Genomic DNA, 15,055 nt, shown 5'->3' with positions numbered 1-15,055 from the left:
ATCATGTGCTGTTGCTGCTGCACTGGGGCCTTCACCCTATCACATTTAATCGGATTCATATTGAAGCTAGTAGACAAGACATGCCAGGCCTACAGTATGCCTTTGATGGAGTACTCACTGGATCAGCATCGTCTGGTGCTTGTGCTGGTGGCTCTAACAGGAACACAGTGCTGCCAGACACTGCAAGGCAATAGGTAAACCAAAGTCAGACAGTCCAAATTGATTCAATATGAATGTGGTTGTATCCCATGTAGAGATGGAAGGACATACCTTGAATGAAGCGGGTGGCATCTTGGGAGGAACCTATGCTCGTCTCTTTCCCCCCAGGGATCCCCTCTAAGACGGGCCTGCCTTTATTTAGCTCCAAGGCCATGTCCTCTGCTGGGGTAAGGTCAGCCTTTGGTGACCCACCACCCGTGCCTTGTCTGTGGGTATTCTTTTTCACTGCTAAAACAGTACAGACAATGTGTGAGCAGGCACCTTCTGGGTACAATATATGCTTGTGCTTTGTTAAATATTAGTCAGGGACCATACCATTCTGCAGAATGTTCTTGTATTTGATTTTGACCTGCTGCCATGTCCGTTTTGGCCCGTTCATGTTTAATCTACACACACACACACATTTAATGGAGTCACACTGCAAAAAATTACTTGGTATTTTTGTCTTGTTTTCAGTAAAAATATCAAAAAATTTATCATAGCTTTATACAGTGTGATGGAGTTACTTTACACAATTTCACTCATATCTGCAGTGCATTTCAATTAAAAATTTAACCGTTTCATAATTACAGTACAACTGCATTTTTGGAGATGTGAATTAAATATTTGAATTGTAATTGTGATGTTTCAGCGGAGCGGTGAGTGTGTAATTGTGCACTACTTACGCATTCAGGCGGTCTGCAATACTTTGCCACGCTTTTTCTCTTTGCTTTATCACTGTGGCGGTGTTGCCTTTCTTCTTAATTATATCTTTTACCTCCTCGTATGCCTCCATGAGGATTTGTGCTTCCGACGGGGAAAAGTACGCGGCTCTAGTTGCCATGGTAAATCAGTTAATCTGTGATCTGTGGCGGGGTCTATTTGAGTGAGCCGTGAGCGCGCACCTATCCAGGATTGGTTTCACCTGGCTTAATGAATCCGTGTCTGCTCATCCTGGCTTGGTCTTTGTGCAACCAATTAAGCCTGGACGCACATGTTTTGGCTTCATTGAGCTCAGCTGAGTCATTTATCCCGGATGTCTTAATTCTACTTTTGTGCAACAGGCCCCTGGTGGTGAAATGCACATATTGTTGTTATGCGGATTTTAGAATATTCGCATGAAAATCTGTCGGATGGAAACCTACTGTAGCTACTGACAGCAACAATAAAAGAAAGCAGAGCAGAAATAATCTGTGCGCTCTGCTCCAGCCCCTGTCCGTCTTGCTGGTGGTAAAGCAGTTCGTTTCTCAGAGTAGCCTGGCACACAGTGGATAGCAGCTGCCTAGTGGGGAGTTGCCTGTGTTACTGACTGACTGGAACGCAGCTCCCCAAAATGCCATAACATTTATGGGGATATTTTAGGGCATTTCCATAGATCAGTGTCTACTGGGATTTTTTGGGGAAACCCATGGCACTCCACATTAATTGTGATACATTTATAATAAATACATTTTAATATATTTAATTAGTAGTATGATTACTCTAAAGTGGTCAGTCACAGCATTCAAGGCAAGTAATTACTTGCTAAATATAATTCCAAACATGGTAATAACATTTTTTGTTACAAATTCGAGAGTTAGCCCCAACCAGGACTCGAACCCAGGTCCAGCGACTGTGAAGCCAACACCTTAACTATGACGCCATGAGGTCCTATACGCTTGACTAGCTCGCTAGGTGTTGTGTTAAGGTCGCTACAATATCTTATATTCATGACATCCACGACAACTAAACTCCATCCACTCAAGCCAGTAGGCTACAGACCTCAGCAGGCATTGCATGCAGCATTTGCATAGATTTCCATGCAGAGCCTGACCCTTCATTCAGTATGCAGTATTTAATAACATGCTATCCTCTCCAACTCCTGTACCTGCTTTTGAAAGAGAAAAAAGCCCCAGTGATGCTGATTCACACATGTCTGGGGTTGACCGGTTGACACTGGGTAGTAAAAATACAGGTGGGTCTAAATGTGCCATTAGTTGTGGGCATTAATCAAAGCTCTACAGTGGGTGGACCCACGCTGAGTACTGAACTCAGTATGTGGAAACATTAAAACTCAGTGAAAAAGAACCAAACTTCCAGTCTTACAAAAGCAAAGGGAGTTTTACAAGTCCTGCTGGGACTGTAGAATTAACATGACCAAGCAACAGCAGGACTCAGAGGAACTGGGATAACTTGTGTTTCTGTTTCTCCATCAGCACCAGACCTGGGGGTAGACTATGTTCTAGCCTGGTGTGACAGCCTTCTAGCCTCTCTTATAACACAGCAGCTCTTAAAATAAACTGCAGTAGCTATGTACCAGGAGTTTGACATGCATCAGTAGATGAGACGATATTACAGCATATAACGTTTATATATAGAACAGATTAAACATACATTACATTGAATTACTTTGCAGGTGGCCTTATTTTAACATGCCAGGTCACAATGAAACTTGATTGGATAAAACAATATTCAAAGTACTGTACAGCTGCCAATTAAAACCTCACAGTGTGCTATAACAAACAAATTCAGGACATATAATAGAAAAACAAAGAACAGGGTTCAGACGTCCTAAGAAATGATATTACCACTTACAATCAACATCAATAGATTTCTGCCCCCTACTGGGGGAGTGGGGACACTGTGGCTGTATTTGAAATGGTGTTCTCGCCTCTGAGATTCTGAAAAATAAAGAGAATAACTTAGAACATGTTTAATTGGTTAGACAAATAATAGCATAAATGTGCGATACAGAGTAATCAATTTAAAAAATGCTTCACTAAATTAGTCCTACTAATTTGGACTTCCAGAGATCTTCAATGAGATCATTTGTCTACAGATATGTACAGTAGATCTGTGTTTTTCCATTTTCTAGGGCACAGTCCAATTTTGCCATCTGGTATATAAAAGTATGCAATGTGGATCCTTGGGAGGTCCCTACCCTAAACCCTAACCTTAACCCCCACCTGCAATCACATGATACCCCTGACCCTCATGTAGTGACTGACTTGGTGGCTCATTACAACAGTGAACTCTCCTCCCACCTGGATGTTCTTTTCCCCCTTAAAAGGAGGGTGGTCACCTTCAACATCCCAGTGCCATGGTACAATCCTGAGCTGCATACCATGAAAGCCACAGGACGACAACTAGCTCTACAAACGGAACAGGGCTCATTGTCCATAAGGAGGCCTACAAAGACAACATTCACAACTACAAGGACTCACTAGCCACAACCAAATCTGCCTATTTCTCCAACATTATAAGGAATGAACAAGGAAACCCAAGAGTGCTCTTCTCAACCATCAACAAACTTCTCCGCCCATTGGACAACCCCTCTCTCACAATCACCACCGACCTCTGTGACAGTTTTCTGGCCTCCTTTCAAAACAAAGTTGAGGCTATCTACCAACAGCTGCAACAGTCTCACCCTTTCTTACTGGTACGCACGCATTTCTTTTAATAGTACAACAATTACAGGGTAGCCTACTCTGTTGACACTGACAAACAGATCAATAAAAACGATGTTGGCTGATCCATATAATCGGCCTACAAAAGGGGCGACACAAATACAATATGACGTCGATCTAACCTGGAGGAGGAAATGATTGTCCAAAAACAAACAAAAGTGGCACTGACCCAATGATAAAGACAGTGAATATGCACTCACCGGGGATATGGCCGATATTTTCCGCTGATGCCAATAAGATTCTACTGTTTGCTCAATTAAGTTGATCATTTTGATAACTAAAAGACAGGTTGGAGTCTTTTCATTGTCATCTTTTTACAGCAATAGCTATTTTCTTTTCCAACTGTTTTTCCACGATTGTATTTTTAAATATTGCGATATGCCTGGCTGGGTCTCTCTACTTTTCACTGACAGTCATAACTCAACAATCATCTATTTGGTATTTGCAGCACGCGCTGCGCAAATTGCAGGCCCTTCCGACTGTAGGCTATGTGACTTAAAACAATCCACAGCCTTTTTTTAATGAAGCTAATGATCCTCTGTGGCCAAATCATTTTATTTATTTCTGTTTTCAGTGCATTCGGAAAGTATTCAGACCCCTTGACTTTTTCCACATTTTGTTACGTTACAGCCTTATTCTAAAATGGATTAAATCGTTTTCTCCCCTCATCAATCTACACACAATACCCCATAATGACAAAGCGAAAACAGGTTTCTAGAAATTTTAGCAAATTTATCAAAATAAAAAGTATTCAGACCCTACTCAGTACTTTGTTGAACGACCTTTGGCAGCAATTACAGCCTAGAATCTTCTTGGGTATTTATTTTATTTTATTTTATTTAACCTTTATTTAACCAGGTAGGCCAGTTGAGAACAAGTTCTCATTTACATCTGCGACCTGGCCAAGATAAAGCAAAGCAGTGCGATAAAAACAACAACACAGAGTTACATATGGGGTAAAACAAAACAGAGTCAAAAATACAACAGAAAATATATATACAGTGTGTGCAAATGTAGCAAGTTATGGAGGTAAGGCAATAAATAGGCCATAGTGCAAAATAATGACAATTAGTATTAACACTGGAATGATAGATGTGCAAGAGACCATGTGCAAATAGAGATACTGGGGTGCAAATGAGCAAAATAAATAACAATATGGGGATGAGGTAGTTGGGTGGGCTAATTTCAGATGGGCTGTGTACAGGTGCAGTGATCGGTAAGGTGCTCTGACAACTGATGCTTAAATTTAGTGAGGGAGATAAGTGTCTCCAGCTTCAGAGATTTTTGCAATTCGTTCCAGTCATTGGCAGCAGAGAACTGGAAGGAATGGCGGCCAAAGGAGGTGTTGGCTTTGGGGATGACCAGTGAGATATACCTGCTGGAGTGCATACTACGGGTGGGTGTTGCTATGGTGACCAATGAGCTAAGATAAGGCAGGGATTTGCCTAGCAGTGATTTATAGATGGCCTGGAGCCAGTGGGTTTGGCGACGAATATGTAGTGAGGACCAGCCAACAAGAGCGTACAGGTCACAGTGGTGGGTAGTATATGGGGCTTTGGTGACAAAATGGATGGCACTGTGATAGACTCCATCCAATTTGCTGAGTAGAGTGTTGTAGGCTATTTTGTAAATGACATCGCCGAAGTCAAGGATCGGTAGGATAGTCAGTTTTACGAGGGCATGTTTGGCAGCATGAGTGAAGGAGGCTTTGTAGCGAAATAGGAAGCCGATTCTAGATTTAACTTTGGATTGGAGATGCTTAATGTGAGTCTGGAAGGAGAGTTTACAGTCTAACCAGACACCTAGGTATTTGTAGTTGTCCACATACTCTAGGTCAGACCCGTCGAGAGTAGTGATTCTAGACGGGTGGGCGGGTGCCAGCAGCGTTCGATTGAAGAGCATGCATTTAGTTTTACTAATGTTTAAGAGCAGTTGGAGGCTACTGAAGGAGTGTTGTATGGCATTGAAACTCGTTTGGAGGTTTGTTAACACAGTGTCCAATGAAGGGCCAGATGTATACAAAATGGTGTCGTCTGCGTAGAGGTGTATCTGAGAGTCACCAGCAGCAAGAGCGACATCATTGATATACACGGAGAAAAGAGTCGGCCCAAGAATTGAACCCTGTGGCACCCCCATAGAGACGGCCATAGGTCCAGACAACAGGTCCTCCGATTTGACCTCTATCTGAGAAGTAGTTGGTGAACCAGGTGAGGCAGTCATTTGAGAAACCAAGGCTATTTAGTCTGCCAATAAGAATGCGGTGGTTGACAGAGTCAGCGATTGTATTTTTAAATATTGGGGGGGGGGGGGGGGGGGTTTGGGTACAAGTTGCAGCGGAGGGTGCAGAGCTGGTGGCCGGGGTAGTGGTAGCCAGGTGGAAAGCATGGCCAGCCGTAGCAAAATGCTTGTTGAAATTCTCGATTATTGTAGATTTATCGGTGGTGATAGTGTTTCCTAGCCTCAGTGCAGTGGGCAGCTGGGAGGAGGTGCTCTTATTCTCCATGGACTTTACAGTGTCCCAAAACCTTTTGGAGTTAGTGCTACAGGATGCACATTTCTGTTTGAAAAAGCTAGCCTTTGCTTTCCTAACTGCTTGTGTATATTGGTTCCTAACTTCCCTGAAAAGTTGCATATCGCGGGGGCTATTTGATGCTAATGCAGTACGCCACAGGATGTTTTTGTGCTGGTCAAGGGCAGTCAAGTCTGAGGAGAACCAGGGGCTATATCTGTTCTTAGTTCTGTATTTTTTGAATGGGGCTTGTTTATTTAAGATTGAGAGGAAATTACTTTTAAAGAACAACCAGGCATCCTCTACTGACGGAATGAGATCGATATCCATCCAGGATACCAGGGCCAGGTCAATTAGGAAGGCCTGTTCGCTAAAGTGTTTTAGGGAGCGTTTGACAGTGATGAGGGGTGGTCGTTTGACCGCGGACCCGTTACGGACGCAGGCAATAAGGCAGTGATCGCTGAGATCCTGGTTGAAGACAGCGGAGGTGTATTTAGAGGGTAAGTTAGTCAGGATGATATCTATGAGGGTGCCCATGTTTACGGATTTAGGGTTGTACCTGGTAGGTTCGTTGATAATTTGTGTGAGATTGAGGGCATCTAGTTTGGATTGTAGGATGGCCGGGGTGTTAAGCATATCCCAATTTAGGTCACCAAGCAGTACGAACTCTGAGGATAAATGGGGGGCAATCAATTCACATAAGGTGTCCAGGGCACAGCTGGGGGCTGAGGGGGGTCTGTAGCAAGCGGCAACAGTGAGAGACTTATTTCTGGAAAGGTGGATTTTTAGAAGTAGAAGCTCAAACTGTTTGGGCACAGACCTGGATAGTATGATAGAGCTCTGCAGGCTATAATAATAATAATAATAATAATAATAATAATATGCCATTTAGCAGACGCTTTTATCCAAAGCGACTTACAGTCATGTGTGCATACATTTTTACGTATGGGTGGTCCCGGGGATCGAACCCACTACCCTGGCGTTACAAGCGCCATGCTCTACCAATTGAGCTACAATTTCTACAGTAGATTGCAACTCCGCCCCCTTTGGCAGTTCTAGACGGAAAATGTTGTAGTTGGGGATCGAAATGTCAGAGTTTTTGGTGGCCTTCCTAAGCCAGGATTCAGACACTGCTAGAACATCAGGGTTGGCGGAGTGTGCTAACCCAGTGAATAACTCAAACTTAGGAAGGAGGCTTCTGATGTTAACGTGCAGAAAACCAAGGCTTTTACGGTTACAGAAGTCAACAAATGATAGCTCCTGGGGAGTAGGAGTGATACTGGGGGCTGCAGGGCCTGGGTTAGCCTCTACATCACCAGAGGAACAGAGGAGGACTAGAATAAGGATACGGCTAAAGGCTTTAAGAACTGGTCTTCTAGTGCATTGGGTACAAAGAATAAAGGGGGCAGATTTCCGGGCGTTGTAGAAAAGATTCAGGGCATTATGTACAGACAAGGCTATGGAAGGATATGAGTACAGTGGAGGTAAACCTAAGCGTTGGGTAACAATGAAAGAGATAGCATCACTGGAGGCACCGATTGAGCCGGTCTCGGCGTGTATGGGGGGTGGAACAAAGGAACTATTTGAGGCAGTTTGAGAGGGACTTGGGGTTCTACAGTGAAATTGTATAATAAGAACTAACTGGAACAGCAATAGGCAAGGCATATTGACATGGGAGAGAGGCATAAAGCAATCACAGGTGTTATTAGAGAGAGCTAAGACAACAACTGGTAATGGCGATAATGTTTGGGCTGAGGCTAAACAGACAAACTGGACAGGGTACCGTGTAAAGGAACAGTCCAGCAGGCATCAGCTGTGCAGCTGAGTGATCATAAGGTCCAGTGAACAGCACTATGTGAGTCCGAGAGCAGTTCGAATTGGTGCTACAGCACAGCGAGCAGGAAGCACGGTTGATGTTTGCGTGTGCTAGGGGCCGGGGCTAGCAGATGGATCTTCGTGGTCGTCGCAACGGGAAGCCTGTTGAAACCACAGACGATTACGTCGGCAGACCAGTCGTGATGGATCGGCGGGGCTCCGTGTCGACTCTAGGAGGTCCCGTCCGGTTGACAGAGAGGTAGATAGCCGGGAGATGTGCCTGACTCAAGGCTAGCTCAAGGCTAATTAGACAACAACAACGTTCATTTGGTTGCAGCTAGCTAGTTGCGATTATCCAGTGTTAAAGGTCCAGTGATTCAGTGATTCCGGCAGAAAATCCGATAGGTTCTGGGTTGATAACGCGCTGTGCAGACAGTGCAGACTGGCCGATAATAGTCCAGGCTAGAGCTGGCTGGTAGGTAGTGCAGGCCACGGACAATGGTGAAAAACCACTAACGGTGGCTAATAGCAAGTAGCTATTGTCCGGTAGACAGAGAGGTAGATAGCCGGGATATGGGCCTGCTCGAGGCTAGCTCAAGGCTCAAGGCTAACTGGTGCTTCGGGGGCAGTGGTAATTAGCCTACAGCAACATCCATTCGACATCCATTCGGTTGCGGCTAGCTAGATCCGGTGTTAAGGTCCAGTGATTCAGTTATTCCGGCAGAAAATCCGATGTTCTGGGTGAAAAACTGCTAACGGTGGCTAATAGCAAGTAGCTAGTTAGCTAGTTAGCTGGCTGGCTAGTTTCAACTGGAGATTCTAGATAAAGGTGAGTAAATAATAGAATCCGTTCCACATTGAGTGAGGCGGGTTGCAGGAAAGTATATTTAGTAGAAGGATGAAAAGTGTGATAGGGAAATATATACAGTGGGGAGAACAAGTATTTGATACACTGCCGATTTAGCAGGTTTTCCTACTTACATAGCATGTAGAGCTCTGTCCAGAAAATCACATTGTATGATTTTTAAGTAATTAATTAGCATTTTTTGCATGACATAAGTATTTGATCAACTACCAACCAATAAGAATTCCGGCTCTCACAGACCTTTTGGTTTTTCTTTAAGAAGCCCTCCTGTTCTCCACTCATTACCTGTATTAACTGCACCTGTTTGAACTCGTTATCTGTATAAAAGACACCTGTCCACACACTCAATCAAACAGACTCCAACCTCTCCACAATGGCCAAGACCAGAGAGCTGTGTAAGGACATCAGGGATAGAATTGTAGACCTACACAAGGCTGGGATGGGCTACAGGACAATAGGCAAGCAGCTTGGTGAGAAGGCAACAACTGTTGGCGCAATTATTAGAAAATGGAAGAAGTTCAAGATGACGGTCAATCAGCCTCGGTCTGGGGCTCCATGCAAGATCTCACCTCGTGGGGCATCAATGATCATGCGGAAGGTGAGGGATCAGCCCAGAACTACACGGCAGGACCTGGTCAATGACCTGAAGAGAGCTGGGACCACAGTCTCAAAGAAAACCATTAGTAACACACTACGCCGTCATGGATTAAAATCCTGCAGCGCACGCAAGGTCCCCGTGCTCAAGCCAGCGCATGTCCAGGCCCGTCTGAAGTTTGCCAATGACCATCTGGATGATCCAGAGGAGGAATGGGAGAAGGTCATGTGGTCTGATGAGACAAAAATATAGCTTTTTGGTCTAAACTCCACTCGCTGTGTTTGGAGGAAGAAGAAGGATGAGTACAACCCCAAGAACACCATCCCAACCGTGAAGCATGGAGGTGGAAACATCATTCTTTGGGGATGCTTTTCTGCAAAGGGGACAGGACGACTGCACCGTATTGAGGGGAGGATGGATGGGGCCATGTATCGCGAGATCTTTGCCAACAACCTCCTTCCCTCAGTAAGAGCATTGAAGATGGGTCGTGGCTGGGTCTTCCAGCATGACAACGACCCGAAACAGACAGCCAGGGCAACTAAGGAGTGGCTCCGTAAGAAGCATCTCAAGGTCCTGGAGTGGCCTAGCCAGTCTCCAGACATGAACCCAATAGAAAATCTTTGGAGGGAGTTGAAAGTCCATATTGCCCAGCGACAACCCCGAAACCTGAAGGATCTGGAGAAGGTTTGTATGGAGGAGTGTGCCAAAATCCCTGCTGCAGTGTGTGCAAACCTGGTCAAGACCTACAGGAAACGTATGATCTCTGTAATTGCAAACAAAGGTTTCTGTACCAAATATTAAGTTCTGCTTTTCTGATGTATCAAATACTTATGTCATGCAATAAAAAGCAAATTAATTACTTAAAAATCATGCAATGTAATTTTCTGGATTTTTGTTTTAGATTCCGTCTCTCACAGTTGAAGTGTACCTATGATAAAAATTACAGACCTCTACATGCTTTGTAAGTAGGAAAACCTGCAAAATCGGCAGTGTATCAAATACTTGTTCTCCCCACTGTACGTAAAATACAAAAAAATACAAAAAACAGGCTATTTACATGGACACACAAGAGAACACGACCGCACTGCTACGCCATCTTGGACAGTAGGGTATGACGCTACAAGCTTGGCACACCTGTATTTGGGGAGTTTCTCCCATTCTTCTCTGCAGATCCTCTCAAGCTCTGTCAGGTTGCATGGGGAGCGTCACTGCACAGCTATTTTCAGGTCTCTCCAGAGATGTTAGATTGGGTTCAAGTCCGGGCTCTGGCTGGGCTACTCAAGGACATTCAGAGACTTGTCCCAAAGCCACTCCTGCGTTGTTGTCACGGATCCCCCCGGTACTGCTGCTCATTCCGTATACCAGCTCCGGAGGTCTACGTCACCGGCCTTCTAGGCGTCACTTACCTGGTTCATTACCACCAACCCCGGACTGTCTTGTCTCATTACGCACACCAATTCCTATTCCCTCTGATTAGTATGTCTATATACAGTGGGGAGAACAAGTATTTGATACACTGCCGATTTAGCAGGTTTTCCTACTTACATAGCATGTAGAGCTCTGTAATTTTTATCATAGGTACACTTCAACTGTGAGAGACGGAATCTAAAACAAAAATCCAGAAAATCACATTGTATGATTTTTAAGTAATTAATTTGCATTTTATTGCATGACATAAGTATTTGATCACCTACCAACCAGTAAGAATTCCGTCTCTCACAGACCTGTTAGTTTTTCTTTAAGAAGCCCTCCTATTCTCCACTCATTACCTGTATTAACTGCACCTGTTTGAACTCGTTACCTGTATAAAAGACACCTGTCCACACACTCAATCAAACAGACTCCAACCTCTCCACAATGGCCAAGACCAGAGAGCTGTGTAAGGACATCAGGGATAAGATTGTAGACCTGCACAAGGCTGGGATGGGCTACAGGACAATAGGCAAGCAGCTTGGTGAGAAGGCAACAACTGTTGGCGCAATTATTAGAAAATGGAAGAAGTTCAAGATGACGGTCAATCACCCTCGGTCTGGGGCTCCATGCAAGATCTCACCTCGTGGGGCATCAATGATCATGAGGAAGGTGAGGGATCAGCCCAGAACTACACGGCAGGACCTGGTCAATGACCTGAAGAGAGCTGGGACCACAGTCTCAAAGAAAACCATTAGTAACACACTACGCCGTCATGGATTAAAATCCTGCAGCGCACGCAAGGTCCCCCTGCTCAAGCCAGCGCATGTCCAGGCCTGTCTGAAGTTTGCCAATGACCATCTGGATGATCCAGAGGAGGAATGGGAGAAGGTCATGTGGTCTAATGAGACAAACATAGAGCTTTTTGGTCTAAACTCCACTCGCCGTGTTTGGAGGAAGAAGAAGGATGAGTACAACCCCAAGAACACCATCCCAACCGTGTAGCATGGAGGTGGAAACATCATTCTTTGGGGATGCTTTTCTGCAAAGGGGACAGGATGACTGCACCGTATTGAGGGGAGGATGGATGGGGCCATGTATCGCGAGATCTTGGCCAACAACCTCCTTCCCTCAGTAAGAGCATTGAAGATGGGTCATGGCTGGGTCTTCCAGCATGACAACGACCTGAAACACAAAGCCAGGGCAACTAAGGAGTGGCTCCATAAGAAGCATCTCAAGGTCCTGGAGTGTCCTAGCTAGTCTTCAGACCTGAACCCAATAGAACATCTTTGGAGGGAGCTGAAAGTCCGTATTGCCCAGCGACAGCCCCGAAACCTGAAGGATCTGGAGAAGGTCTGTATGGAGGAGTGTGCCAAAATCCCTGCTGCAGTGTGTGCAAACCTGGTCAAGACCTACAGGAAACATATGATCTCTGTAATTGCAAACAAAGGTTTCTGTACCAAATATTAAGTTCTGCTTTTCTGATGTATCAAATACTTATGTCATGCAATAAAATGCAAATTAATTACTTAAAAATCATACAATGTGATTTTCAGGATTTTTGTTTTAGATTCCGTCTCTCACAGTTGAAGTGTACATATGATAAAAATTACAGAGCTCTACATGCTATGTAAGTAGGAAAACCTGCAAAATCGGCAGTGTTCTCCCCACTGTATGTGCCCTCTGTTCACCATTGTCCTTGTCGATTATTGTCCCATGTCCGTTGGTCTCGTGAGTACCGTGTATTGTGCTCTTGTTATTATGGGTCTCGTCCTGTGTATTGTTTAGAGGTTTACACCTCGCTCTTTTGTTTGGGTTACATCCCTGTGTTATATATATATATATATACACACACACACGTGTTTGTTTTGGGCTTCGTCCCCATCATCGTTCATGATGTACCTTGTGTTGGGTGGAGAAAATAAAACCCCTATTACGTATTCTTGCGCATGTCTTCAAATCCTTATACAACGTGACAGTTGTCTTGGCTGTGTGCTTAGGGTCGTTGTCCTGTTGGAAGGTGAACGTTCGCCACAGTCTGAGGTCCTGAGCACTCTGGAGCAGGTTTTCATCAAGGATCTCTCTGTACTTTGCTCCGTTCATCTTTCCCTCCATCCTGAATAGTCTCCCAGTCCCTGCCGCTGAAAAACATCCCCACAGCATGATGCTGCCACCACCATGCTTCAACGTAGGGATGGTGCCAGGTTTCCTCCAGACGTAATGCTTGGCATTCAGGCCAAAGAGTTCAATCTGGGTTTCATCAGACCAGAGAATCTTGTTTCTCATGGTCTGAGAGTCCTTTAGGTGCCTTTTGGCAAACTCCAAGCGGGCTGTCATTAGCCTTTTACTGAGGAGTGGCATACTGCAGAGATGGTTGTCCTTCTGGAAGGTTCTCCCATCACCACAGAGGAACTCTAGAGCTCTGTCAGAGTGACCATCGGGTTCTTGTCACCTCCCTGACCAAGGCCCTTCTCCCCGGATTGCTCAGTTTGGCTGGGCGGCCAGCTCTAGGAAGAGTCTTGATGGTTCCAAACTTCTTCTATTTAAGAATGATGGAGGCCACTGTGTTCTTGGGGACCTTCAATTCTGCTAACATTTTTTGGTACCCTTCCCCAGACCTGTCTCTCGACACAATCCTGTCTCTACGGACAATTCCTTCGACCTCATGGCTTAGTTTTTGCTCTGACATGCATTGTCAACTGTGGGACCTTATATAGACAGGTGTGTGCCTTTCCAAATCATTTACCACAGGTGGACTCCAATCAAGTTGTAGAAACATCTCAAGGTTGATCAATGGAAACAGGATGCACCTGAGCTCAATGTCGAGTCTCATAGCAAAGGGTCTGAATACTTACAGTACCAGTCAAAAGGTTGGACACACCTACTCATTCCAGGGTTTTTCTTTAGTTTTACTATTTTCTACATTGTAGAATAATAGTGAAGACATCAAAACTATGAAATAACACATATGGAATCATGTAGTAACCAAAAAAGTGTTAAACAAATCAAAATATATTTTATATTTGAGATTCTTCAAATAGCCACCCTTTGCCTTGATGACAGCTTTGCACACTCTTGGCATTCTCTCAACCAGCTTCACCTGGAATGCTTTTCCAACAGTCTTGAAGGAGTTCCCACATATGCTGAGCACTTTGGCTGCTTTTTCTTCACTCTGCGGTCCGACTCATCCCAAACCATCTCAAATCGGGTTGAGGTCGGGGGATTGTGGAGACCAGGTCATCTGATGCAGCACTCCATCACTCTCCTTCTTGGTAAAATAGCCCTTACACAGCCTGGATGTGTGTTCAGTCATTGTCCTGTTGAAAAACAAATGATAGTCCCACTAAGCCCTCTCTTTGCTTATTTCTTTGCAACTCTGCCTAGGTCAGCATCCCGGAGTCGCCTCTTCATTGTTGACGTTGAGACTGGTGTTTTGCAGGTACTATTTAACGAAGCTGCCAGTTGAGGACCTGTGAGGCATCTGTTTCTCAAACTAGACACTCTAATGTGTTTGTCCTCTTGCTCAGTTGTGCACCGGGGCCTCCCACTCCTCTTTCTATTCTGGTTAGAGCCAGTTTGCGCTGTTCTGTGAAGGGAGTAGTACACAGCGTTGTACGAGATCTTCAGTTTCTTGGTAATTTCTCGCATGGAATAGCCTTCATTTCTCAGAACAAGAATAGACTGACGAGTTTCAGAAGAAATGTGGAAAAAGTCAAGGGGTCTGAATACTTTCCGAATGCACTGTAGACAGGAGTAAGCTAATTAGGCTATATCATTTTGGCAATTTAATTCAATTTAATTTAGGGAAAGCTTCCCCTAGCCTTATGGACCTATGCCTTTTAATGTGGCATAAACACAACCAGTCATGATGTTTTCATCTGATTGTCAAACAATCACTTAACAAAGGCGCTCCCATAGGCTACCCGCACACATTTGTCCACTCACAAAATAATTAATGCATCCAAACCCCAACAGTGCACTGTGCACCCGCAATTTGATGAATGGAAAGCGACATCTGTTACAAAACATCTACATATATTGTAATGACATTCTGCAATTGTCATTAGGCCTACATTTGTAGCCTGAATTGATGCATCCACTGTTGTCCACGCGCGCATTGGTCTTGGCCACTCATCTCCGCCTTGACAAAATGTAAGTGTTCTCCTCAAACCACAACGCAATTTGGAGCGTATGCCAACTGGTTTCCAGTTAATTCG

The 15,055-nt window shown here is 44.6% G+C and overlaps 1 protein-coding gene across 2 annotated transcripts in view; it reads right to left on the bottom strand.

Annotated features, from left to right (window-relative positions):
• Positions 1-1,272: 1,272 nt before the first annotated feature.
• Positions 1,273-15,055, bottom strand: part of LOC311148897 (interleukin-6 receptor subunit beta) — a 39,336-nt gene continuing 25,553 nt past the window's right edge. For both annotated transcript variants that reach the window (XM_084185910.1, XM_084185911.1), the window contains one exon: positions 1,273-2,858. In XM_084185910.1, the coding sequence (XP_084042036.1) occupies positions 2,799-2,858 (60 nt within the window). In that variant the 3' untranslated portion in view covers positions 1,273-2,798. The remainder of the gene's footprint in view (positions 2,859-15,055) is intronic.

This window comes from Coregonus lavaretus (assembly GCF_964263955.1).
Source record: "Coregonus lavaretus genome assembly, chromosome: 21".
Lineage (NCBI taxonomy): Eukaryota > Metazoa > Chordata > Actinopteri > Salmoniformes > Salmonidae > Coregonus > Coregonus lavaretus.
The sequence above is the reverse complement of the archived record's forward strand: the minus strand, read 5'-3'. Positions and strand labels throughout refer to the sequence as shown.